Source organism: Ambystoma mexicanum, chromosome 7p, assembly GCF_040938575.1.
Source record: "Ambystoma mexicanum isolate Mex_15411 chromosome 7p, UKY_AmexF1_1, whole genome shotgun sequence".
NCBI classification, from domain to species: Eukaryota; Metazoa; Chordata; class Amphibia; order Caudata; family Ambystomatidae; genus Ambystoma; species Ambystoma mexicanum.
Genome location: NC_090939.1, coordinates 927,943,137 through 927,969,266, shown reverse-complemented (window position 1 = coordinate 927,969,266; position 26,130 = coordinate 927,943,137). Strand labels below are relative to the sequence as shown.

General features: G+C 43.4%; 1 protein-coding gene across 4 annotated transcripts in view; it reads left to right on the top strand.

Annotated features, from left to right (window-relative positions):
• LOC138526454 (zinc finger protein 583-like) overlaps window positions 1-26,130 on the top strand; it is a 288,611-nt gene that overhangs the window by 47,327 nt on the left and 215,154 nt on the right. For all 4 annotated transcript variants that reach the window (XM_069637224.1, XM_069637223.1, XM_069637222.1 and 1 more), the window contains exons 2-3: window positions 10,772-10,898; window positions 12,447-12,539. In XM_069637224.1, the coding sequence (XP_069493325.1) occupies window positions 10,772-10,898; window positions 12,447-12,539 (220 nt within the window). The remainder of the gene's footprint in view (window positions 1-10,771; window positions 10,899-12,446; window positions 12,540-26,130) is intronic.

The window sequence follows — 26,130 nt, the reverse complement described above, 5'->3', positions numbered from 1 at the left end:
CCGCACACTTGCAGTTTTTGTATTTAACAAATGTTGTAATGCTTGGGGGGAGGGGGGATCGGATCGGGGGGTAACGAAACGGTAGTATAAGCTCTGCTACAAAAATAAAAAGGGAATGAGGCGTGTTGTTGTGCCAGGTTGCTAACTTTGAAACCACAATCTCTGTATCCCAGTCTTTGTCTTGCGCAAACCATTTTATCCCCATGTTCTTTACCCCCCCCCCACACACACTTAAAAGAAACTTCTTAACTGTTCATTAATGAAGAATTGCATGTTTCCAAAGCTGTTAGGTGGCAGGACCATACCCCTTTCATGTGCCACTCTATAGGACAGACAGACGGGCAAGCATAGATCTTAAACCTGGTGCTAGCTAGACTGCTTGCCATTTGTTCATGATTGCACGTGTTATTTTGCTCTCAGCCTATCCTGAAATCCAGGGGTTTATGGGCATGAAATATTTCCTACAATGTTGAATGTCTTAAAACCCTGGTTCCGCGGTTGGAACGTGTGCTGCACGATTGGTTCTCATAAGGGACTTCTGGTGTGATTATTTAGAGGTTAATTTACCGCAATATGTGTCCTTTGAGTTTTTAATTTATGGCCTGGCCTGGAGTGCACTCCAACTTTGCTGTTGACTTTCTTCGAATCATCTTGCATCCTGTCTTTCGTTAAATGCGTGGCCAAATAATTTGTGCTAATTTAAATACCTGCTGTGATTCCCTTTCTGTTGTGCGAGACCGCAGTCCTTCATTGACAAGGCTGCACCTTTCAACGTTCATGTGTTTCTCTTCGTTGTGTGCGTTGACAAGAAGGCCATCGCTGACTTTCAGAACTCCCGCAAGTCTAATGCTTACACTTGAATGCCTTGAAGACCTCTGTCATAGAGGAGACTTTAAAGATTAGTTTCCATTATTGTCCTAAACCTTGGTGAAGAAGCTGGCGATATAGATGGATTGCCCTTCAGTTTTTTAATCTCGTGGAATCCTGAGATTGCATCACGTATGGATGTGATGTGATGTGCACATCCCCCTTGCTTGGTTGTGCCTTCAGTCTTACATACATGTGCACCTACCCTGTTTATTTTGCCTTCTTGTCCACATATGTAAAATCCCGTCTCTTTCAAATATTGCTGCTTTCTCCAACTTGCTGAGATATTTTACTCTTGGCATTTAAAATGGTACAGTCTTGTGTTTCCAGGCCTTCAGCTTAACCATCTTGTCAATAGCTGTTTTATTTTATTCCATTTTGCAGCTAGTCCTCTGAAATACGGTCACAAACCATGGGTACAAATATTAAGTTATGAGCTATTTTCTAGGCATAACTTCTCCCCTTCCCCTTAGTTATCTACATAAACACACTTTCTTATGTGCTAAGAGTTCGTTCTTACTCGCCAATGGCTATTGGAGAGTGCACATTTGAAGCCGGGATGTGCTGAATCACCCCATTTTATCCCACACTTCATGCCAATGCCCTCCATCTACAATTAAGTGTGGCACTCCCGCATCACCTGCTACTCTTTGAGGGCAAGTTTTTTTTTTTTATTTTTTTTTTTATGCAAATGTCAATTGTTGTGATTGTCGCATTAAGGCACGTTTCTTATTCGACATGTTGGGCAAGGGATTTTCCCAATAGTTGTGTCCATAGCGGTGTGCAGACTGGTACAGACAGCCTCCCACCGTGAGGGGACCTGCAGACTTTGTGAGGGAGGAGACACCAACAAGCCGCCTATCTCATGCTCTGCACACAGAAGCATATGGACTTTTCTGAGTGCTTCTGAAACTATGCTATGGCTGGGATATATTTGGCAGGCAGCCCATAGCCAGACGTGGCTAATTATCTGCCAGACCTCCCTCCTTTTTTTTATAAGCATCAGGTCGTCTGGATGTTTCTGAATAAGTATGTCTGCCTATTTATGCATGTGTGGCATCCCAAAGTGATGGGATATGCAACCACTGAGAGCAATCAAGGGGACCAAGAGTAGACGGGTACACGCCCCTCCCGGGTGCTGTGATCTGGCATTTCCAGTGGCTTTTTTAGGGATGCAGGCGAAAGGGCAGTCATGCAGCTCTCCCCCCTCCCACCGCCCCGTGCTGGCCCTGCGTTCCGCCTGCGCAGTTCCTTGCAGCTCAAGAAAACCGTTAGTAGAAATCTAGAGTTCATGACTGCCTATCCACTAAATCTACGGAAAGCTTGTCACTGTACCTGCCACCCAGAGCCCCAGCTCTTCACCCTGGAAGGCAAAGGGAAGCGGCAACACCTGACCCTACATAGAGAGTGCAACTTGCATCCCTTCCATGATGGGTAGGCAAACATGAGTTCTTCCGAGTGTTTAGAGAGTGCGGGGGCGGGGGAGCCTTGTTAACGAATGGGAGATCATGTTCTTCAGTGTTGTACAACCAGCCAGGGGATGAAAGATACATGTGATGAACAAAACCTAAAAGCAGCTACAGCTGGGGGTCAAGTTTAGAAGTTTACCAATTATGTAGCTCTCCAGAGGTTTTGGTGGACAACTCCAATGATCCTTCACCACTGAAGGGTCTTCAGTGCTACAGTGTGTAACAATGCATGCTGTATGCTGTAAAGATTGCCCTGGCGTTTTTCTGGGCCCACAGACTTCATCACCTAGAAGTCCGGGGCCTGTTTACAGCACCGCATGTTTCAGTTACTCCTGTGACAGCTTTATTTGTATTTGTTTGACCCATGCTGCTTGCGCTAGGGGCGCTCCTCTTACTCCCTCCGTGCGGTTTTCATGCAGCTGTGGGGGGGCCTCTGTTTGCCCATTTTCAGCCATCCAGCCAATCCCTTTATCCGACTCCTGCTCCTCACCCACGGCTTGTGGCGTTACCTGGCCATTCTGCCTTGTATCCTGGCTGCGCAGAGCGTTTATTCCAGTCCCAGCTGGTTGGACTCACTTCATTCTCCCCTCCATGCCCACATGCTTTGGCTTCTCTCTTTGTTCGGCCGCCCATCCTCGGCTGTACCTCTGCTCATCCACGGCCGTCTGTTTGCAGCGCTACCCACGCCAGGCGCCACACTGTATCCTTCGAGCCAAAGCAAGGCATAAATTAGTTTTAAAAATTGATTAGCAGAATTTGCTAATTAAAATATTTTTGATTAGCAAATAAACCTATTTGATTGGCAATATTGTACCCCTATTTTAAATGTCACCAGAAGTTAGTTTTACCCCAAGACATACAATTTGCAAGAATACAGCATTTCTATGTACCTCTGAAGTAATACATTCGCGCAATGAGTGTAAAATGTCAAGGTTCACTGCATGAATGGACTACATAAATGGATCTGATAAAGGTCTGTACACATTTTTCAGTTCAACGCTCTGTGCAGCTGGGTCATGCAGCAGTCAGTGGTGCATAGTGCAGTGTCCATCTCAACAAGACATCAATAAAGATGCAATTGTGCATGTGTCCTTTTTATTTTATTATAAAGTTTCATTTAACTAGTGTTTGGCATAAAACAGTCACAAGCAACTGCCCAAGATGAAGACATCTACAATGAGTTTATGACAAATTGGGGACATTAGTTAATCTTATTCTGCAGAACCAAATGGCTAGATGCCAGTCTTTTGGTCTGCCCAGGTCATTGGGGGAGTATTTGCACCACCCTGAATGTAAGACTACAAGTGACAACCCCATAACCCAACCTTCTTGCAAAAGGCCTTTTAAATATTGTTCCATTCTTGTAAGTCGCTGCCTATGGCACCAACACAAAAGATGTTTTTTTTTGTTTTATTTTTAGTATAAAAAGATGGGCTACGCTTTTCTTACTCTCTGGTGTCTCTTCGTTTGTTGTCCGAGTCAGTGTGAAGGTTCACTCTTTCCTGTTATCGTCCTCTACAGACACATTCCAATGTCTACAAAACAGACAAACAGCAACTGATTACACACAGCAATGTGCTTAAGTGGCTGCAAATATTTGTCCCACAGGAACGGGTAGGAGAAATATTACTGCCAGCCACTTGCTAACAACAAGCCCTGCAATCGGGGACAGCATCCGGGCCTTTCAGCCTTTTCATTTGATAAGGGCCATGAGCCTCAGGGATGTCCACAGCAACTAACCCATGTTGCCAGTTTGCAGTGTTATATAATAACACAGCAATTTATATATACTTTTGTTTTGGGGCTTAATGTCTTAGCTGCATTTAGCGGGAGCCCTTCCGGCCGTCACTTCCCTTGTGGTATACAGAAGTGTTATCACCTCGTTGCCTTTTCACACGGGTTCCTCCACAGCAGGCACTTGCTGACATAGGCTTTATATATGATTTATAGCTTTTCAGTGGGTATTATTGTTTCAACTTCCTGCTGCCTGGCCGTTTAGTGATAATCGGCGGCTGTTAACCCCCCAGATTATTTCTTTGTCATTTCACTGGGTCAAATTGATGTGACACCTACTGTGATGTCATCATATGCTACTTACTATTTTTGAAACTGGTCCCAGAATGTTGGCATGTCACAGTCTTCTATCAGATTATCTAGATGGATAGCAGTGTGCTTTAAAACTGCAGTTATCTGACATACAAAGACGTTCCAAAATGGATCAGGTTTGACTGGAACCATGGCTTTCAGTCTTGTGATTAAATGCTTGTGACACCTTAATCACGAGACTGAAGGATTATCTAAAGGCCCTATGCAGCACCATGCTGTGGAAAAAAAACCCCAGAAAGTGGCAATTATTTCCACCCACTTTCTAAGCACCCAGGCCACGCACTAACCACAGCATGGTGCTGCAGAGGGCCTTTAGATAATCCTTCAGTCTCATGATTAAGGTGCCACAAGCACTTTAATCACGAGACTGAAAGCCAGGGTTCCAGTGCACCCTGATCCGTAATGGACGCCTTTGTAATGCCCATCAGGCCACCATAGGATGACCAAATTTAAAAAGTAAAAAACGGGGACATGGCAACTAACATAAAAGTAGGACTAACTCTTGAAAGTGACTGCCAAGGCACTACACTTCAGTAGCGTTTGGAGGAGAAGGGGGTTTAAGTGTTGCTGTTCAAAGAAACACATATTATATTACATTTATTACAAACTAGCACTATCTTAATTTGTAAAATAAAGCGTGTATTCTGTGCGAGATTGTGCATTCCTGCCTGCAAGCTATAAAGACCTACTACAAAAAACAGAGACCACTGCAGTTTCCAATGGGAACATAATCTTGAGAAGGGGGGACAGAGCACCAAATACTGGGACAGTCCCGGGAAAACCGGGACGTCTGGTCACCGTAGGCCAACAACATAGCCTGCTTGCAGATGGCATTTTAAATATTCTTTCAGTCTCGTGATTAAAGCGCTTGTGGCACTTTTACGCACTAGACTGAAAGAAAATTAAAAATGTCCTCTGCAAGCAGGCTATGTCATTAATGCAGCGTACTTGCCAACCCTACTGATTCAGGCAGTAGGCTACTGCTTTTAAAGCAGTCCTACAGCCTATAGATGTGGGTGACATATCCTACTGCTTTTTACAGTGGCAGGTAATTTGTGACTCCAAGGCAGGCTGCAGGGCAAAGCATGCAACACATTAGTTAGTCTGTCTGTGGGGTGGGCGGGTAAGTGATTACTTTGAGTGATGGGCTCAAACCGATCCAGTGACCTGACAGCTACATCACTTTGCCCTGCACTCTGACCGGGGCAGGCCTTAGGTGAAACACCAGTGAAGGCAAGTGGCAGAGTGCACCACCATCACACAGCATCTTCCTATCAGACTGAGGAGGGGTAACAGTCTCCATGTGGTTCAGTTATTTATCTTGCACTGCAGGAATACATATGTATTGCCCGGGCTGCTGCTACAGAACAGTGTCAAACGTTGCCTACCAGCTCTGTGTGATTACCTTCTGTGAAGGTAGGTAATTATTGTTAATTTACATTCAGAATTATACATTTTTAACATTTGAACATCTTTCCATCTTGTGCTGTTGGATGGGTTGTGTGTTTTAGAATGCGCCAGTGGTGCCAACAATGTTTTTGTATTTTCCTGTGATGTAATTGTTATGCAAAGCATTCGTTTTTTAAACTTGAAAAATTCTACATCTTTTTGGCCACAAAATGTTGGCAAGTATGCTGCAGGCCTGGGTGCTTGTAAAGTGGCAGAAATAATATTTCTCCCATCCGTTCGGGCGGGAGAAATATTATTTCCAGCCACTTTCTAAGCACCCAGGCCTGCAGCAATAACATAGCCTGCTTGCAGAGGGCATTTCAAATATTCCTTCCTTCTCGCGAATCACGAGAAGGAAAGAATATTTGAAAGGCGATCTGCCAGCATGCTATTTTACTGTGGGGCTGGGTACTAGCAAGTGGCTGGAATTAATATTTCTCCCCCCCGAACGGCAGGCAAAATATTTCTTCCTAGCCGTGACCACTTGCTAACACCCAGTCCCGCAGACAAGGGGCTCGCAGAAGGCCTGCACCCTCCTCCACCCTCCCCAAAGCACCCCAGCATGACTACTTACCTCGGATTGAAGCCGGGTCTGTGAGTGGAGCTGGGATGCTCCTGCTGAATTCTTCTCCCCATGACTTCAACTCTGCCCCCGGGCTGGGCTCATACATTGATACAATGTATTTAGCCCAGCCCGGGAGCTTCTGCCTGCTGCCTGCACACTGTCAGTGCACCGAGCTCAGAGTTTAAATAAACAGGCACAGTAATCTGTGCCTTTTTAAGTATGTGCCATAAATCATATCTCAGTTTCTGCGACATGATTATAAAATTAAAACGCAAACCAGCGGTATCGTATCGCAAATTGCGATGCAATACTGCTTATTTTATGCCTTGCAAAGTGTTTCCTCATTCTCCGGCTGCCGCTCACCGTCTGGATACTAATGTATCCCTATAAGCGCTGCCTCCTGTCCTCCTCGCACAGTACACCCAGCCGAATACACGAGCAGCCCAGGGCTCTGCTCACAGCTGCCGGCTCTTCCAGCGAGAGCCTTTATGTTAGACCCAGAGCACCATTTTCTTCCCTTTGTCCGAGTCCCCCGCACACTTCTTCAGCTTCTAATTCTGCTCCACAATTCCGTATTCTCAGGAGCTTCGTACCGCTGTACGCCCCTGCTCTTCTCATAGCAGCAGCTTCGGGGACACTTCTTGTGGGCACCTTTTTAATTGCCTATTTTCATCCAGATCAATTTCAGATCTGCAGGAGCTTACGCAATGAACATCTTAACTCGTGGCCATTTAGCCACACCCCCCAAATGAACAAAGTTAATGTCACAATGGTATGTTTGTTCAGGATAAGTTGGCTTCGGGAGCCAAAATTAACTCCAGGTAGCTATTGGTATCACGCTAACCAGGCTCTTCTAGGCTACAAGTGTGAGTGAAATAGCTCCCAGCTCCTCAATTTCGAACCTTGAAGCATGTCCTAAAACAAAAAAAACTCACAAGCATGAATCATGCAACCATGATTTCTCTTGAAAAGAGAGCGCCTCGTAGGAATCTGCACTTTCTTCACTTTAGTTGTGACGAGGGGCAAAAGAAAAAACTGAGACAGGACTATAGATATTGGCTGAAAGATCATAAAGGCATTATGCTGCAGGGATAGCAAGCTCATGCTCTCTACTCTTGTTAAACAACTGATGAATGCATTTTGGTCTCTTTTTGAATACCCATTTATACACCTAGTCTGTCTCGGGTAAACGCAATCCCTGAAGGGACCTCGATAGCTTACTTTGGGAAAGTGTATGCTTGTAAAAAAAGGTAAAGGAAACATTGATGTCTCAAAACTATACTGTGTGGGATTTAGCCTTCTCACTAGACGATTTAATAACGCTAATAAAGAATCACCCAATCTCGTTTAGAAAGCTAATCCAACTATGTGGGCTACTAATCTCCACTTCCTTTTTTCCTCGATCTTAAGGAAAAAGTTTATACCCATTTCCTGGCACACTACTTGCATAGTACCAATATTTAAAAAGGCGACCACCAGAATCTGGCCAATAACTCTTCTGGACACAGGTTGAAACATTTTTGCCACTCTCGTCCTTAAACAAATTGAAGCATGGGCATCTGGGTCTGGCAGGTTGGACACTTGAATTGAGCTATTATCCCCAGAGAGGTCTACAAACCTCTGTAGCTCTTTCCATTTTGATATACTGCCATGCACTTGAGTATGTATAAGCAATGGTTTTAGGGAAGTTTGTGGAAAGAAAATGGATTCTAAAAAACGGTTCTTTGGATGTGTTGTGCAAATGCGTTTCAAATCTGTTTACTGCTTTGATGAATTACTGGGAAATTATGAAAATAAGACTGTAGAACTTTTAAAGTTGCAAGCTTCCCCTTCCCGAGCCCTCCACGAGTCTGCCTCCAACTCTCTGCTGGTGAGCCGCTTCTTCAAGCAGAGACTCGGGAGGAGATCTTTATCCACTGCAGGTGCCTCCCTCTGGAACAGCCTCCCTGCCTCTCTCCGTCTTGAGCCGCATCTCCTTAAGTTCCGGAAACTCCTCAAGACTTTCCTCTTTACCTCCTCCTTCTCTAGAGAGAGCTCTCTCGCTCTCTCTCCTCTACTTCTGCTGAGTTTCACTGACAGGCTGCCTGGTTTACCTTCAGAGCCTCACAGGTCCCACGCTTCCCTCACCAGTCTCCTGCACTTGCCCCCGGGCCTTGTGCTTGCCGCAGCACTACTGCACTTTGGTTACGACCCATGAGAGTGGTAGCTCTCTGCACTTAACCCATGTTCTGACAAAATAGGGCACACTTGGTCCCTATTTCTCCCCCCTCCCACCCCGTCTACGCACTTCCTGTCCTGTGCACTGCATGATCTGAATGTACCATACCTAGTAAGATTGTTTGTCTTGTCCTCCTTATGTCTTCCCCTCCCATGCATGGTTGCGCTTTGAAAAACTTGTGTATAAGCGCATAATAAAGAAATAATCAATCAAGCTACTGGCCTGCCATTAAAAAAAATAAAAGTCAATTCTACACACAGTATTGCGTTTCTAAATCACCAAGAGTCTATTATCACTAGTCAATGGCTAGTGCAAAATTTGCATCCTGGTTAAGATAATATGTATAATGTATGAAGACATTTTAGAATTAATTTGCAAGGCTTAATACGACTTGTGATCTGCTTGCTATTTTACGGTTAAGACTTTTATTGGAAATTAGATTTTTTTTTAAAATGTTTGTACTATGTAATGTAAGGAAGGCATGGTATCAAACAGTAAGACAGACACAAGTGATCACAGTTCAATGGTATTTATTGAACTTCAATTGGGTTTGAAGAACGCTGATCTAATCCTAAATCTAAAGATGGGAGCAAGCTATTATCAAATAATAACGCAGTCCTAGTCGAGTCTGTCAAAATAAAAGGACCTATACTAATAAATCTTATAAATCCAAATAGGGTTGGAAACAATGTTATGCAAAATTGTTCAAGAAATGATGTCAGGATATTCAAGCCATTGGCGTTCTTTCTGCATGTTTTCAGCATGGGATAAGGCGGCAGACTCGAGCTTAGCACAGTCTCTGGCTTCTCTAGCATGAGGATGCAGTTCAAAACTTCAACATCAGGGCATTCTGTGCCAAAGTATTTTGCTATTCAAAGTCTCTTAATTCAGAGGCCTAAGGCAACACAACAAACCTCAAAGTTCCTTTCTTCTTAGGATTTCACATGTACAAATTCTCAGGTTATTTTCTGTTCACCCCAGGCCCCCTCCGCCAGGCTCAGTCCCACTTCACAACAAAGCTTTCAAGTAATCTCCCTCTGCCGGGCTCGGACCAATTTTGTCTACTTTGCCAAGCTTTCTTTACTTGAAAAATCGAAGACTTTCGATTGTGCACAGGATTTTACTTAACCCCCCTCAGGACCAATATGATTCACAATTACTGGCTCTTTTCTCCATATAACCTCTTTCTCACTTTTCACATTTGCCACTTCTCAGCTGAATACCTTACATAGAGCTTTGATTGAGCACCCACGCAGTGCTGGACCACTTTGTCAAAGGTATTGTATCTTGCTTTGAATGTTCAATCACTCATCAGCAGTTCAACTTTACTTGTCTTTTTTATCGCATGCGTTTTAACAATGTTTATTCCAGCGCTCACCATACAATGTTGCTGCTTGCAACCTTGGCTTCAACACAGACCGTTCTTGTATCGGTCTCCCCAACTCACTGGCTTTGTTGATTTTACTGATGCTGCTATATTCTTGGAGCCAAGGTCGGTAACACGGCGGCTCGTGCTTCTCCCGGCCTTGATTATTGATGCAGGAGGACCCCGGTATCTCCAACACACAATGCAGGATTCTTCTGCCTCGTTTCCTGGTCTTAGGCTTTCTATTCTTGAGGTTTCCGGAAAGTAACGGTTCCTTCTCGAAAAGGTCAAGGGAACTTCCCTCCTTGCGATCCCCTTTGGTTTTGCCTTCTTTCTTCTCTCGTTCAGCTGCCGTCTCAAAATTGCTGTTGCCTTGTGTGCTTTGTCTCGCTCGGAGTGTGCTCTCGTGCCCTGCCTTTTATCCATGTGGGGAAGCCTAATGGAAGTCAGGTGTGTGTGATGCCCACCCCTAGGAACTGGATCCAAAAGCGATGGCCTTGTCCTGGTCACCTGGATGACAGATTCCCGGGGACTAGTGGGTGAGACACCTTCTGGTTTCGTACAGTATTGGAAGAATTTATGAAATGTGTGTTTATTGGTAATCTTGATACTAATTGTTAATGTATAGTTCATAAGGTTTTATATAAATCATAAACTCACTTTAAACTAATGAAATAATTACATTTAATGAAATGCTTTTGCTCAGACTGATGCCACATTTTCTGTTCCAGGCATCAGCTACTTTTCATGATACACCTTCCTGTTTTTCTGAAGAGGAGTGGAAGCTTTTGCAAGGCTGGCAAAAAGACCTTTGTAGGAATGTGATGAAGGAAATTCACCAAGCTTTGATCTCCCTGGGTAAAGTTACACTATTGTTCTTTAACAAGAGGTTTTAAAATGAAGTGAATTGTCTGGATTTAGTTCAAGATTATTTAGAATGGATATTGAAGGTATGCCTTTCAACGATCATCCAGAATAGTTAATGTGTATTGGGCAGCCATGCCTAACTGTGAGAAAGGAGCAACTGACCCTAGAGGCTGATCGAGTACCTTGGGACTTCACTTGTTGTGAGATATGATGATGTTTTTGTAGGGAAATTGTGTGAAGCACTTATTGAGGTGAGTGGCATTTGTAAACCTTGCACTAGTTGTCTTTTGTACAAATATGATTTGACAGACGTATTTATATCAAAAAGTGTCTTGCCGTGATAAGTCACTTGTTACAGTGTTTTGAGTGAATGAGTTCTTAAGTTTTGGAAATTCAAAGCACAAATCTTGTGCTGAACATTTGTCACTTGAATTTAGCTCATTGGTAGCACTTGAGCTGTCCATGCACCATAAATATCTGCATACATTTTGATGCAGCTGCAGTAGTTTAGAAGATGTTTGATTCCGATGGTAAATCCTTGCATTTTATATAAAGAACATGCATTTTCTTCTTTTCCACCCCAATACATTTAGTTAAATGTCTTATTTAGTTTAGTATTTGTCTTCTTTACTGCTCCCTGTAACATTAAGTAAAATGTACCTTCATTACATTAACTTTATACTATTACTGTATTTTAATTTTGTGTGTGATATTCATTCTGAACTATGTGTTTTATTTCATTTTTGTATTTGTGTTAATTTGTTAAAATTGGAAAAAAGAGAGGCAGTGTTATCAGGATTGTGTCTAGTAGGGAATAGTGAGAATGCCTGCCCTTCTTGCCAACCAGAGGAAGACAAGAAATACACTTAATCCTACTTCTTATCCTTCTCAAATGACATAGATGATGAAGGTTGATCAGATGCTATATATTAACCATTTTTGTATAGGTGATAACATTTTGCTGCAACTGTAATGATTCCATTAATCTCTTGGGATCCATTTAGTTTGTTGGGAGAGTGGTGATGATTTAAACGAGGAAGACACCCTCCAAATGAGGGGGACTGCCTAAAATGAATCTTAAAAAAAATAAATTCCTTCTGTTGCTCCACCTGTTCATGAGGGAACTTTTATATACGCTTCTTAGCTCAGGGTGATCGCTTCGCTTCTTTATGCATGCCTTCCTCTAGTTCTGGAGTCTGCAACCTTGGCCTATGCAGATGTTTTGAGCTATCCCATCTGCCCTAGCCAGCCTAGTCAATGGTGGGAGTTCATGGGGGGACAGGGGAGGGATTCCAAAACATCTGACAGGTTGCAAACCTCTGTTCTAGGTCTACCTCTTTTGGACCCTTGTTTACCCTTCTTTTCATCCCATGCGTTTCTCCACAATGACACTCAGTTCATTCACTTCACCAAATATTCTATGGTAGATTCATGTCTGTCATCCAAATACAGCACACTACAAAAGACGCAATCATTTATCATCATTACATAAGAATAGTGTCTAGTTTCATTAAATGTCAAATCTCTTTTTATTAATAGGTCCTCTTATTGCAACTACAGTTATTTCACTACAAGCTAAAGAACAGCAACAAATGTGTTTCCCGGACAGCCAGGAGCCTCAGAGAAGACACGGTACACTTTTTTTTTCTTTTCAACCCCAATGCATTAATGATGACCTCATGATAATATGTTGATGTGTTTGTCTCGAGAGGATAGGTCAGGGGCAACGTGCTCGTCTTGCAAGCCAGATGATGCAGAGCAACACAGGTTTGATACCCTGGTCCGCGCTTAGAGACCTCTGGGTATTAAGCACGTTTATAAATCACCTATTATAAATTCTTAAGGCCTGCTCATCAACACAAAACATATGCACAGATACACATATACTTAACCAGAGGCACACACTCCAAGATCTGTGTTATGTTTCAATTTATTTGTAAAGTTCTTCATGCTGTGACACCAGAATCAACCGTAACAATCACAATTCCTGTTAGGAACTGGTGTGATGTGTCCGGGGACCATATTCCAAAGTTTGGTTGCCTGAAAAAAAGAAAATGTCACCTCCTGAAATGATCACACAATACATTTTCACAGCTGTGAATCTCAGATGTTGGTTGGTCAAAGCGCAGAAATCTTTTGATTCGAAGACTGTGACTTTTGCTAGAAACCTATTACATCCTTTATTCGTTTCTGCCCATATCTTTCTTATGTTCTTTAGATGAATGGCCAATTGGTCTAGCTGTAAAACTGTTGGCCGCTGATGCTTCATTTTGGCAATATTTATGGGTCTGGGCTTTACCAAAACACATGGCGGTGGTAGAAAGGAGAACTACATGGCAATATCCACTTGGCAGAAATTGAAGGATCATCTGATCTAGGCATGGCAATACATCGGAGTATGTGCACTACCTGGAAGGTGCTGTGTTTGGAAGCAGATCCCTAAAGGCACTACAAGATCTAAACATTCAATTTGTCTGAAGACAAATGGAACAGAAATCATTCAATTTGGGCATGAGAGTGTATTTACAAGTTATGATGATATGGGAGAATATAGTTGACAGTCAAATGAGCCTGTGAGCTTGCACCAACTACATTAGGACACTTAAGTCTTTGCAATGTTCAAAATGTCCTGAAATTCTTGAATGTCAAATGGAACTGCAGCAGCACCAAATCCTGCTAATCTTTGCATCCCTAAAGGAACAGCCTAGAAGAAGTGTTAACAGATAATGGCTTACTGTCATTATGATGTATCTGAACCACATAAGATCTGTGGCTAGGGGCACAAATGCCGTAAAACATGAACAAGCCTCAACAGAAAGACCCTTCACGGTACTTCAGGATAAAGATCATCCTTACTCCCAAAGGTATAATGGAAAGGACTCTAGAAATATTGCCTTAAGTAAATTGTCTTCCTCTGTAACAACAAATTCTAATGGTTCATCCTTAAATGACTCTAAGGGAAACAAATCTTCCCCTAAAATCGAAAAGATAATTTAAAGAACTAATTTTGTTGTTGACTAAAAGTCCCATAATCCCATAAATACTGGGACGAGGAAGAGGGCTGAAGAGTCATGCTGTAGTAGTAGTCGGGCAATTAAGCCTTATAGCCCACACCTGAGAGTTAAAAGCCCCCCCCCCCCTCAGTTGCAGGCAATAAGAAGGAGCTGGTACTGTGTCTGGAGTGTATGCAATAATAGCGGTGTCAGAAGGAAGAAGTCACAGTGTTGGCAATTCATGCAGAAGTGGGAGAACCAAAGAGACGCCAGAACTCTGATGCAGCAGATTTCACCTGCTTGTCCTGTGAGGGTCTTGTTCCCCCAAACTCTGGTGTGTAGAGGCTGCGCAGTGGAAGGCATCCAGGAGGACTGTGCTCCTAATTGCAGAGATTATGCAGCAGGAAGCGTGTCCGAGACCGTGGTGAGCACCTGTCATGAAGCTGTGGGTCTCAGGAGTGAGAATGGCTCCTTAATTGAGCAGCCGAACCCGGCGACGCCTTCAGCGAAAAAAGGTGCAAGTCCCAAGAGAATCCAGAATAGAATAGAAGCCGGTGAGTTAAACCTGGCGTACTGATTCCTTACATGAGCACTGCCGGAAACAATCCAGCTTAATGATCACTTACGTAAGAGTAAAAGCGAGATGAAGTTGTTTGGCAGTATTTAATAATGGGACACTTGAAATGTAGCGCTCTCATGTGATCGGGTATTTCTATTTCACTCCCGTGAAGTGCGAACGTTATGAAAACCAATTGTTAAACCTTATAAAACCTTTGAAGAAGTGGCTGCGTGTGCATAATTACATTTCTCAAAGAAAGAGTGAACTTTGAATCATTATTCACACAGGCAACACTTGCTTATAAACAATTGTCAAGCGTTTAAACATTGTATTTGAAGTTGGAGAGGGAGCAAGTATTGCTCAAGCCAAGAGTATTTCCTTATTAAGACTGAAATTAGCCTTTCTCAGAGCCAGAGAAAAATCGAACCAATACTGTGAGCTCAGTAGACTTTCAGCATTGTCTAAGATACAAGTGTGTAAGCATTACCTGAAGCCAAGAGAGTGGCACTAAAGCTTCTGGGTAATTATTTTGGCTAACAGTTGGCAGAGAGATTAATGCAATGTTGGGGAAGGGAAACTAGCTACTTACAAAAAAATGTAAGTTGATATAACCTATGTTGCTAAAGATTGTAGATGGGTGAGAGAAGTGTATTCCAAAGGCAATGATAGATTGTTGGTGGTTGCAGACAGACAAGAGGCAAAGAGGATGCCCCTTTTGAAGAGATATTCAGAGGGAAGAGTGCCTTGCCTATTTAAATGTGTTGAAGTGAATTTAGTCAGAACCAAACCCTGTTTCGAGTCACAAAGCACTGGTTTAAGTGTGAGGGCTAGACATCCTGTGTTGGTGTTTCCCTTTTAGTTTTGTTAGGTAGGGAAATCCTCATCAGGGTAGGGATACTGAGGTGTTTAATAATTTTTATAATTTAATAAAATTACATGTTTTGAACAATCACCATGCTTTTAGAGTGGTTTATTAAAAGTTTTCTTTCCTTGCAGAACTGTTTATATTGCAAGCTGTTTTAAAATGCCAATTATTGTCTTTGATGTTAAAACTGTATCATCTGCCTACATCAAGATACCTATTTTGAGATTGGCAATTAGTGGAGAATCATCACAGTTTGAATTTGTATTTCTTAAAATCAGATAATTCACATATAAGAGTAGGGGGCCAAGCACACAGTCCTGGTACACTCAGCTTGTGACAGGGGAAAGGATTAGTTATTTATCCGCTCTGGCCACATCGAACTGTAGCAGAGGTATTACCAGAGAGCTATGTTATAGGGTGTAAGATGTTAGGAGGAATTTCAAGATCTACCAAAATATAACATAACATAGTTTGATCAATAGAATTGAATGTCGCTTTGAAATCAACAAAAACTAAGAAATGATTGCCCTTGTTTAAAATCGTGTGCTTAATAATAATGCAGTGTAGGCAGAAGGCCCGATCTATTGTACTTGGTCCACTTCTAAAGCCTGCCTGGAAGTCTGGGATGATGTGCCTGCCAATGACCCAATTAACTAGATGCAGAAGCACCAATTGGCCATAAACCTCTGATTGGTCTGTAATTCCCAGGTAATTGCCTAGAGCCTTTTTTTGTATATGGACACAATCTCTGCCTGGTTCCAACTTGAAGGAACATAATATATTCCATCAGTTGAACAGACTAAGAATTGGCGACCAGACATTTTCATCTTCCTTATAGATGTCAACTCCAGCGGCCTTGCAATTCATTTGCTATCTTAATGCCTTACATGTTTCATCAGCAGTAAATACTAATGGGGGCCAGAAAATATCCTGCAATATTATATGTGCTGGAGCCAGTGCAGGGTGGGTGGCAGGAAAGGAGCTAAAATGGGGGTACCAAATGTCTGCCGCAATAAATGATTCTACTTCACACTTAAGTTGGAGTCTGTTAATATGGTGGAGACAAGGTTCCAAACTGACTGGGTGTCATTATACGTGGTTGCATTTTTTAGGAGTTCCCATATAGCCTCCATTTTAGTTTTATATAATTGATTTTATTTTTTTTAAGTGAACAGGTCTTTGTAAGATCTACTTAAAGTAGGCATCTGGTCAGAAAGACTGTTCATTTTTACTGCCTTAAATTAGTTACATTTAGCCAGTCGGCATTCTGAGTCATACCATGCGTTCCGTGAGTGTTCTCTATTCTTAATCAAACTACAGCTGTGGTAACTATAGCGAAAAGGTTGGCGATTTAAGGATGCATAAAAAGCCTCTACCATATTCGGTGGGACATGCGTCGAGTCTAGAACTGATTCAAAAGTTGGTAGGGTAGATTCGAGGATCAATGAAGGATTACTTTCATAATATAAGTCAGCCCATCTAATGCACCTTCGTTTATTGGAGAGTATGATATCCGTATTGCGATCTTGTGGCATAGCTGGGTGATCATAAAAAGTGTCCCAATCTAATTCCAAGCAAACGGGGTCATGATGACTCTCTGACTCTAGTAATGATCTCAAGTGATTTCCCTATCCTCTGCATACTAATGTACATGGGCCCTTTTTGCAAGCATGTGCTATTTTTGCAAACTATCTTTATTGACAAGTTCCATACAAGGATACAGAAAAGAAGAGCATACAGTTATACATCTTGCATGCATTCAAATTAAAGTCTTTGTTGCTGTTGCTCCTGAGTCTTTATTGAAATTTACAATTTTACGAGTTTTAAAAACATAAAAAGAGTAAACGCAACCAAGAAAAACAAACTTAACTTAACCCAACATTGTGGCATGACTGATGGTAATGATGAGTCCTTGTGGCTAGAGTCTGCCCCAGTCCCTAAGGAACCAAACATCAGCCCCTGACATCGCCTGAAGGCCCCATAATGAAAAGCTCTGAAGTAGGGAAGTCATGTGGTATGATGTTCTCTTTCCTTCACCCATTCGTAGAACAGAGACCACACTTTCAGATATGTCTGATAAGACCCGATGCTCAGTGCGCATACCTTTTCCATTGATCGCACCCCAACAAATGGACCCACCATAAGGCTACTACTGGACCCTCTGGGGGTTTTCCATGGTGAGCCAGGATCATTCTGGCTTTGGTTAGCATATGTGTGAGCAAACTAGACCCTCCTCCTCCCCAGCTCCTGAAAGGACAACTGATGGTGCAAGAGGTAGCTGGACTCCTGTAATGTCCTTGATATGCCCAAGACATCTCTTTTCCAATACACTTGGGCTTTCGAGCAGGCCCACCACATGTGCATCAGGTCCCCAATTTCCCCACAATTCCTCCAACACAGGGTCAAGTACTGCTAGTGCATTCTGTGTAGCCTCTGCGGCGTCGGGTAACATCTGAAGCAGTGTTTATATGCTGCTTCCTTTTATTGTAGCGCATCTAGATGCCTTGTGTGTCCTGCGCCATATCTGATCCCATACCTCGGCCAGTATGGCAACCCCCACATCGCGGTCCCATTGTTTCGTGTACGGAAGTCTATCTCTTGCGACCGACCCCTCCAAAAGCGTATAAATGTGTGAGACCCTTTTCCTAGCCACTCCTTCTTTCCTCGCTGTTTCTAGCCCAATTGGCAACCTACTCCCTGCCCCTCGCACTCCCTTCTGGGTTCTCCAATGCCTTACCTGTACATAGTGGTACCGTTCACTTTCGTCTAACCAGAATTTCATCTTCATCTCCTCAAACGAGAAGGGGGAGTCGCCCTGAAACAAGTCAGATAATGTTAGCTCTTGACCTCCACTCCAACCCTCCCAAAACCTGTCAGGCCTACCCGGACTGAAGACTGAATTGCGCTTGACTGGTGTGTTAGGGGCTCTGCCCGGTGGAACCCCTCTCTGCCTCAGCGCCAGATTCCAGTGCTACAAAGTGTAATTGGTGGCAGCAAACCGGGTCCCTCCAACCCACCTAGGCATACATCCTAAGGATATAGATGTGGCACACTCCTCCAGATTGCACCAACCCTTTGGGCCAGGCTGTCCCGACCACATCAAGACCTTCCTGGGCAGCTGGGCCTCTTTTCTGCCCCTTGTAAATACAAACATCTCCTGCTGCAGAGCCTGGATCTGCGACACTGGTATAATAAGCGGGAGAAAGCTCGTAATGTACAGAAGTTTGGGCAGTATATTTTGAGCACAGCTATGCACGAAAACCATGTGAGGTCTTGCTTATACCACCTCTGAAGTTCGTTTTTCAATTCTGCCCACAGAGGAGGTACATTAGTTTTGTACAATGTCTGGTATTTCATTGAAGTGGGAATTTAGTACACCTGCTCTCCACTGCCTCTGGGCCATCCGTTATTTTCAGTGCCTTAGATTTACTGTAGCATTTTAAACCCTGACACCAAGTCACCCAGAATCCCCATCACCCTTGTAAGTAACCCAGCAGTATCTCTGAGGAATAATAATACATCATTGGCATATATTGTGATTTTTGTGCTCACTCCTGTCCACCTTTCACTTTCTTGATCCCCACATCTGCCCTTATCACACGAGCCAGTGGCTCCATGGCCATCGCAAAGATCAGCGGGGAGAGCGGGCACCGCTGTCGCGTGCCTCGCCTGATTGCAATTACAGAGATATCCCCAGTCCACACAATCGAATGCTCGTGTCGCATCCGAGGCGGTGATTATGAATTTCTGCTCTGTCTGCCTACCCCAGTCGATAACATCAACTGCCCACATAGTATTGTCCTGTGTGTCGGCCTTCAATAAACCCCACCTGATGAGGATGGATAATTTTGGGGGCGACCTGTGCACCAACCGCCGAGCCAATACCTTTGCATAAATCTTTGCATCATTATTCAGCAACGATATTGAGCGGGAGCTGTTGCAATCCACCGGGTCCTTGTAGGGCTTGCGGAGCAGTGTGGTAGTAGAGACGCCCATATCTTGGGACATGTGGCCCTTTTCCCTGATCTCATTGAACAATCTTGTGTGAAGTGGCAACAACCAAATCTTAAAGGTCTTATAAAAACCATTCCCAAATACACCATGGCCCGGGGTCTTGTTTGGTGGAAGTGAATTGATGGCCTGGCCCACCTCCTCTGCTGTAATCGCGTTCTCCATTATCTCCCTATCCTCCTCCGATAACTTTTTCAGATTCGCCTGGTGTAAGAAAGTGTCCAGCTTATTGTGGGTTCAGTCCTTTGGCCTGTACCAATTGCCTACAGTGGGCCTGCATAATCTCCAGCTTTTGCCGCTGCTTCCTGCATCAGTCCCCGGAGTCGCCCGCAGCTGCGCAATGTAGTTTCTGTTGCGCTGCTTGCGTAGTTTTGCTGCCAAGAATTGGTTGGCCTATTTCCCCTTACAGTAGTATGATTGCATGGCTTGGATGCGCTTCCAGTTTAGCTCTGGCTTTCTGTAGCTCCCGCAGGGAGCCTAAAGAGTTTGTGTGCATGTGCCCTCGCCTCCACCTCCCGCTCCAGTGCCAACCGTACCGCCTCCCGTGCTGTTTAGGAATGCTGCAGTTTTAGAGATGAGCTCTCCGCCGAACACACTCTGCCACACCACCGTCCAGCCCATCGCGCCTGTATTTTTATCCCGGAAATAGTTCTTAATGGTGCCCTCCAAATGGGCCCTCAGAGCTAAGTCCCACAGCAGTAAGTCGTTGAGCCGCCAGGGCTTCCTTGCTCTAGGTTCAACCCCCACCATCTCCATCTGTACTAGGACCAGGGAATGGTCCGAGAGGTATCGCAGGCCTATGTCCACCGAGACAACCAAGTGAACCAAGGAGGCCGACACCATTACTTTGTCAATTCTAGAAAAAAAAACCTGTGTACTATATGTGTGTGTATTCCCTCTCTTCCGGCCGAAAGAAACTGTCTCAATAAGCCCTAATTCCCTAAGGAACCTTGCCAACTCTTGTCTGTGTTTAGTATCATTGTGGGTCGGGCCAATGTTTTATCCATTCGGGAATCCACCATGCAATTGAAGTCTCCTCTCACCACTATCTAACCTTCTGCCAGCCTGCCCAACTGAGCCCCCAGCCATTTGACAAATTGGTCCTGCCGGTCGTTAGGGCCATACAGTGCCACCATGGTTTCAACCCTGATCAGGCCTTTCAAAATAAAAAATCTCCCCTCCGGGTCCCTGTGCACAATAGTTTAGTAAACCTGACTAGGCCCCCAAACAATATCCCCCGAGTATCCATAAAATTGTTGGGGGAACAGTTTGTGCCTCATCTGCATCTTGTCGGTTGCCAGCAGGTGGGTTTCCTGCAAAAAGACAATAGAGACCTTCAATTACCCCAGGCGTCTAATTATGGACTTGCGCTTGGTTGGGGAGTTTAAACCCTGATCATTCAGGGTGGCCACTATCAGGTCAGCCATTTCCCTTCAGGACCTTCCTCTTTGCCTGCCCCCCCATGCCACACCATTGGACTGTCTGCATCCTTACGCCTATAATACATCATCATGCCATTTGAACATGTAGGAAAAAATTGTAAACCCCTTTCCCCTCAACATGTTCAATCCAGTGCCCCCCGCTTCCCACCCATATATTTCAACAAAAGGAAGGAATGTACAACAAACTATATAAAACAGTGAACTTATCCCCTCAGAAAGCAGAAATACATAACAGCCGCTAAATCAATATGGGCTGTATTATGTATTCTCAATACACATAGAACAGTGTTGTTAGAAAATATCATTTTTAATATATTAATCTCTAATTCAGCACAGGTAATACAAAAATAGTTACAACAACATATACACATAACACAGTCATATACATGTTAAAAACATTCCACCTCGCAATATAGAAACATTTACGCCGACAATTAGATCAGCATAGCACCAAGAAGGCAACTTAATTGATTTCATTTCCCATTGTGTGTTACAGCCCAACTTATATAAGTTTCTGTCCTCTGTGTTCTCAATAACCGGACATTCATCAGGGGCAGAGGTAATCCTGTGCTTCAGGTAGATTCTTCCTATTCGACCAACAACTTGCTATTTCTAAGGAGAAAAGAGAGAAACATGTGTCACTGACACCGGCATAATTGGTTTAATTTACTCATCACTGCCACGCCCTAATCACCAATAGGGTACCAAGTATAAAATGAATCATATACCTGGTCTAAGGTCTCAAGAAATATATAACTTGGACCTCAAAAGCCAACCCATTTATGGCTCTTCACTGCAGAAGCAGAAGGGATTCAGCATCAAGTCCTACGAAATACCTCCCCCAACGCTAAAATGTAGAACTCTCTCAGTCATAATAGCTGTTCTTTTACCCTGAGTAGAAGAAAATCTAGGCATCTTAATCATCGGTTGGATCCTGGTACAACCCCAAATTTCGAAGATCTAATATATGGATTGCTCACCATGGGATGTGGAAGCTGAATTTTACCTAGATCCAACCAAGTCTCAATAATGGTCACCACCCGTGGATCCTTTCCAATTCCTCTAGACCTCCAAGTGTCTGAAAAACAGGTGGAGGAAGATAGATTACATTCGCCCTCCAAATATCCATTATTCCTCACCTCCAATTTAACAAAGTAATCTTACCTATCTAAGGTTCTTGTGAGCCAACAAATATATGTTTTAATCGGAGAACCATCTGAATACGGCCTCTTCCTCTTCACAGATGTGAACCTCTCGCTCTGTAATATTACAATGCTGAGTCAGCAAAATGTCAAGGAGTAGCCCCATGTTAGACTTAAGTTATTAGACAACACTCCTAACTCTTACCCACAATTAGGTGGATCCACTCCTAGTAGGCAGTCACGTAAAGAAGTTTGAGAAACAGGGGCCGGCGGCCATGTCCACCGTCAGTTCTACCACCAACCGTCCACAGATCCTCATAACAAGTAAGTGGCGTACCGTGCTGACGTCACCACGCTGGTCATCGCGCAGCGACGTAAAACGTCATCACGTAACCTTCATGTAAAAAAGGGGGCCGGGCTCCAACAATCCCTAATGATAGCGAGGTTGCTGCGCAACCATTGTTACGGGGAAAACAAAAGGAGATCTCACACAACCCAAGGGGCCACAGTGTCCCTACCACCACAACATAACAGGTATATACGGGGCTCAGAACTAGTAACACCCAATGAAAAATGGGGTAATTAACCGAAGTTTTTATACCCAAAGACCACCATCTGACTGAAATTAGTCACACTTGCAGCGGGAAAAACCCTTGACCCGATCATGTCCAACGGTCATAGAGAAACCACAGAGTCCTCTCTCTCAATAAGGATTTGCCACAATGGAAGCAATTACCGATAAATTACACCATCAGGAGATTTATGCAGATATTAGCTCACCAACAGATATATAGTTATTTGTTTCTGCATATAGAGGTTGGTATTCTCCTACAGTTGAAAACCCCCAGAAAGTGCAACACTCCAATGATTTCGTGAGTCCCATCACACTCTCTTATCTAATGTTATGCCACTCTATATTTTCATTTAATCCTGTAATGTGACTATTGGTAAGAAATATCAGCTTTTGTTCCAGATTGATCAATTTTCTATTGATTTCGTCTTGGGTTCTACCTTTAATCTTTTTAAGGATACACCATTCGAAGTCCGAGAATGTGTGTCTTTTCTCATCGAAATGTTTTACTAAAGGAGCTTTCTCGATATGATTTTTCAAACAGCTCCTGTGTTCGATCATACGAGTCTTGCACTTTCTGTTGGTTTTGCCTATATAAATTAGGTCACATGGGCATTTAATCAAATAAATTACATTCTCTGTGTTACAATTAGTATGTTCTTTCAAAGACCATTCTGTGGTTAAACCCAAATCAACAGAAGTCATTTTCTTAGTAAAAGGGCACATAACACATTCTCCGCACGGATGATGTCCCATCACACGGGGCAGACCCCACAATGTACTTTGGGCGCTCTCATGATTTACCACCTTGTGTATGTCATTTTTCATGACAAGATTGCGGATGTTAGTGCTCTTTTTAAAGGCTATCAAAGGTACTGGGCTATTCATAGTCTTTTTCCAATTTTTGCATATAATGTTCTTAACTTTATAGGACATGTTACTAAAGGTATTAACAAACACCAATGGGGTGTCGCGATTGGCAGTGTTTTTCTTTTTCCTTTCAAGAAGGGCTTCCCGATTGTTGTTAAAAGCTCGTTTGGCAGATTGTCTCACGACTTTAGTAGGGTAACCCCTTTCAATCAGTTTGTCCATTAGTATATTAGCGCCTATTTCATAATCATGATTGGTGCTACTGTTACGTTTTATCCGTAAAAACTGTCCAAAGGGCAGATTGTCCCGGACATGTTTCGCGTGATGACTCCTGTAATGCAGTAACGCATTTTTATCGGTGCTCTTGACAAACGGTTTCACCCATAGTTGGTTATTCTGTTGGTAAATTGTTAAATCTAGGTAATTTACCTCTGTGGAGTTCATGGTAGCTGTGAATTTCAGGTATCTATTCTGGTTATTCAGCCAAATAAGGAAATTATTAGCTTCATCTATTGAGCCATGCCATAACATGAACACATCATCGATGTATCTTAACCATTGAGTTATTTGTTGCTTGAAAGGATTAATTTCCGAATAAATCACTGTTTGTTCTACCATGTCTACATACAAATTAGCCAAATTAGGAGCCATGGCAGCACCCATGGCTGTGCCCTCTACCTGCAGATAGAATTGACCCATGAATTGAAAAACGTTATTAGTCAGAGCTGTTTCCGCACACCATAAGATGAAGGCATTACTCACAGGATGATTGTCCTCACGTTGGAGCAAAGTCTCTTCTACCACTTCAAGAGTGGCTCGTTGTGGGATGTTTGTATAGAGAGATTGAATATCCAGGCAGATCAGTATGTCTTTAGTCTGGTCAAACGGCAGTCCTTCAATTTTCCCAATGGCATCTCTGGTATCTTGAACATAGCTTTTCATTTTCATTACAAAGGGACGTAAATAAAAATCTACAAATTTCGATAAGGGTTCCAAAATTGAATTAACCTCTGACACAATGGGTCTGCCAGGGGGTCTCACCAGATCTTTGTGGATTTTGGGCAAGATGTAAAAAACAGGAGTTCTTGCTGTCTCTCTTAAGTATTCTCCTTCCTGTTTGCTAATCTGTTTCAAATTGACTGCTTTATCCACTTTCTCCTTTATCATTTTAATGATAATAGGACTAGGATCTTGGTCAATTTTGCAGTAGCTGATGTTATCTGACAATAGTCTGTGACATTCTTCAATATAGTCTTCCTTATTCAAAAGGACTATCGCCCCTCCTTTGTCGGCCTGGCGAATAACGATTTTTTCATTTTTTCCCAGACTTCGTAATATGGCGATTTCTTGTTGACTTAAATTGGAGTTCTTGGGAATGCCTTTATTTTCAAGTTTCTTTAGGTCATGTAAGACCTTCTTTTCAAAAACCACTGATTCTGGGGAATGTGTATGATGCGGTGGACACCAAGTCGAGGGATTCCTTAACCCGCTGTAATTAATCTGTAGACTCGCTGGTTGATTTTCAAAGAATTCTCTTAGATGTACCTTGCGCATAAATGTACTAAACTCCATCCTAAATTCAAAAGGGTTGTGATATTTAGATATCACAAAATTCAGGCCCTTGTTGAGACATCGTTCTTCATCCTTGGTTAAGGTTACGCTGGACAAATTCACTACCAACCCCGGTGGCTGCGTGTCTGCATGCGGTCTGTTTGCCATTCCTGCCGACTGTTCCCTCTGCCTAAAAAAGGTGGGCGTCTTGACCCATTTCTTGCTCCTGTATTCCGACCTCTTTGCATAGAGGTATTCTTCTTTCTTCCTCTTTGTCCAGTGTTGTTGGTTTCTTCATCTTCACCTGGTGTGCCTTCTTCTTCACTCGTGCTGTACGATGTGTTTCTGAACCTTACCCGACGGTTTGGTCTCTGACCTCCTGTAGGTGCTCCAAAGTTATAGTCTTTAGTGACATATTGGAAGGCCTTCTCATGCGTGAAGTTCGTTAAATCTTTTTTCAATCTTTTGATTTCATTCATACAACAGAGTATTAATGGACATGTTGATGGCTGGGCCCCAAATCCCCTTGCAGTCCCACCTCCCCCCCCCCCCTTTGTCTACAGATATTACCCCTATTGATAATGGGGACATGAAACCCATATCTTAAATAACACTGCATCACCTTCCTCCATTCTTAGCAGCCAGCCTCCCCCCGTGTCAGGCTCCCCCCACCTCCCACATATATCCTGTAATCAGAATAGATCTGCCTACTCTCAGTTGTCCGTGGAGCCCTTGAACCCCGCCCTTGACCTTTAGGATATGGCCTTGCCACCCTCCATCCCTCACTCTTGCCCCGGCTGATGTCTTCACTCTTCTCTCCAGGATCATCCTCTCGTGGATTCAGTCCCCCTGTATTTGAATCGCCACCCAATGGGGAATGTCCAGCGGCACCAAACTCCTTTCTCACGCAGCCAGGCTGTTACCATCTACAAATTATTCCTTCTTTGTAAGGTTACTTGTGCTAAATCCTGGTAGAGGGGTTATCGAGGCCTCCTGAAATTTGATCCTATCCTGCCGCCGTGCTACCCCCATTATCTTTCCTTTCAACTGGTAAAGGTGAACGCTTGTGAGCATGTCTGGCAGCAGATTCTTGGGTTGTTGGAAGCTTGTGTACACTAGAGTGCAGTCCAGAACAATTGTTTTTCTCTGCTCCGGACATCCCAATGTCTGTCTAAATAGTGCACCGCCATAGGCCGCCAGTTCTGCATCTGGCACTGTT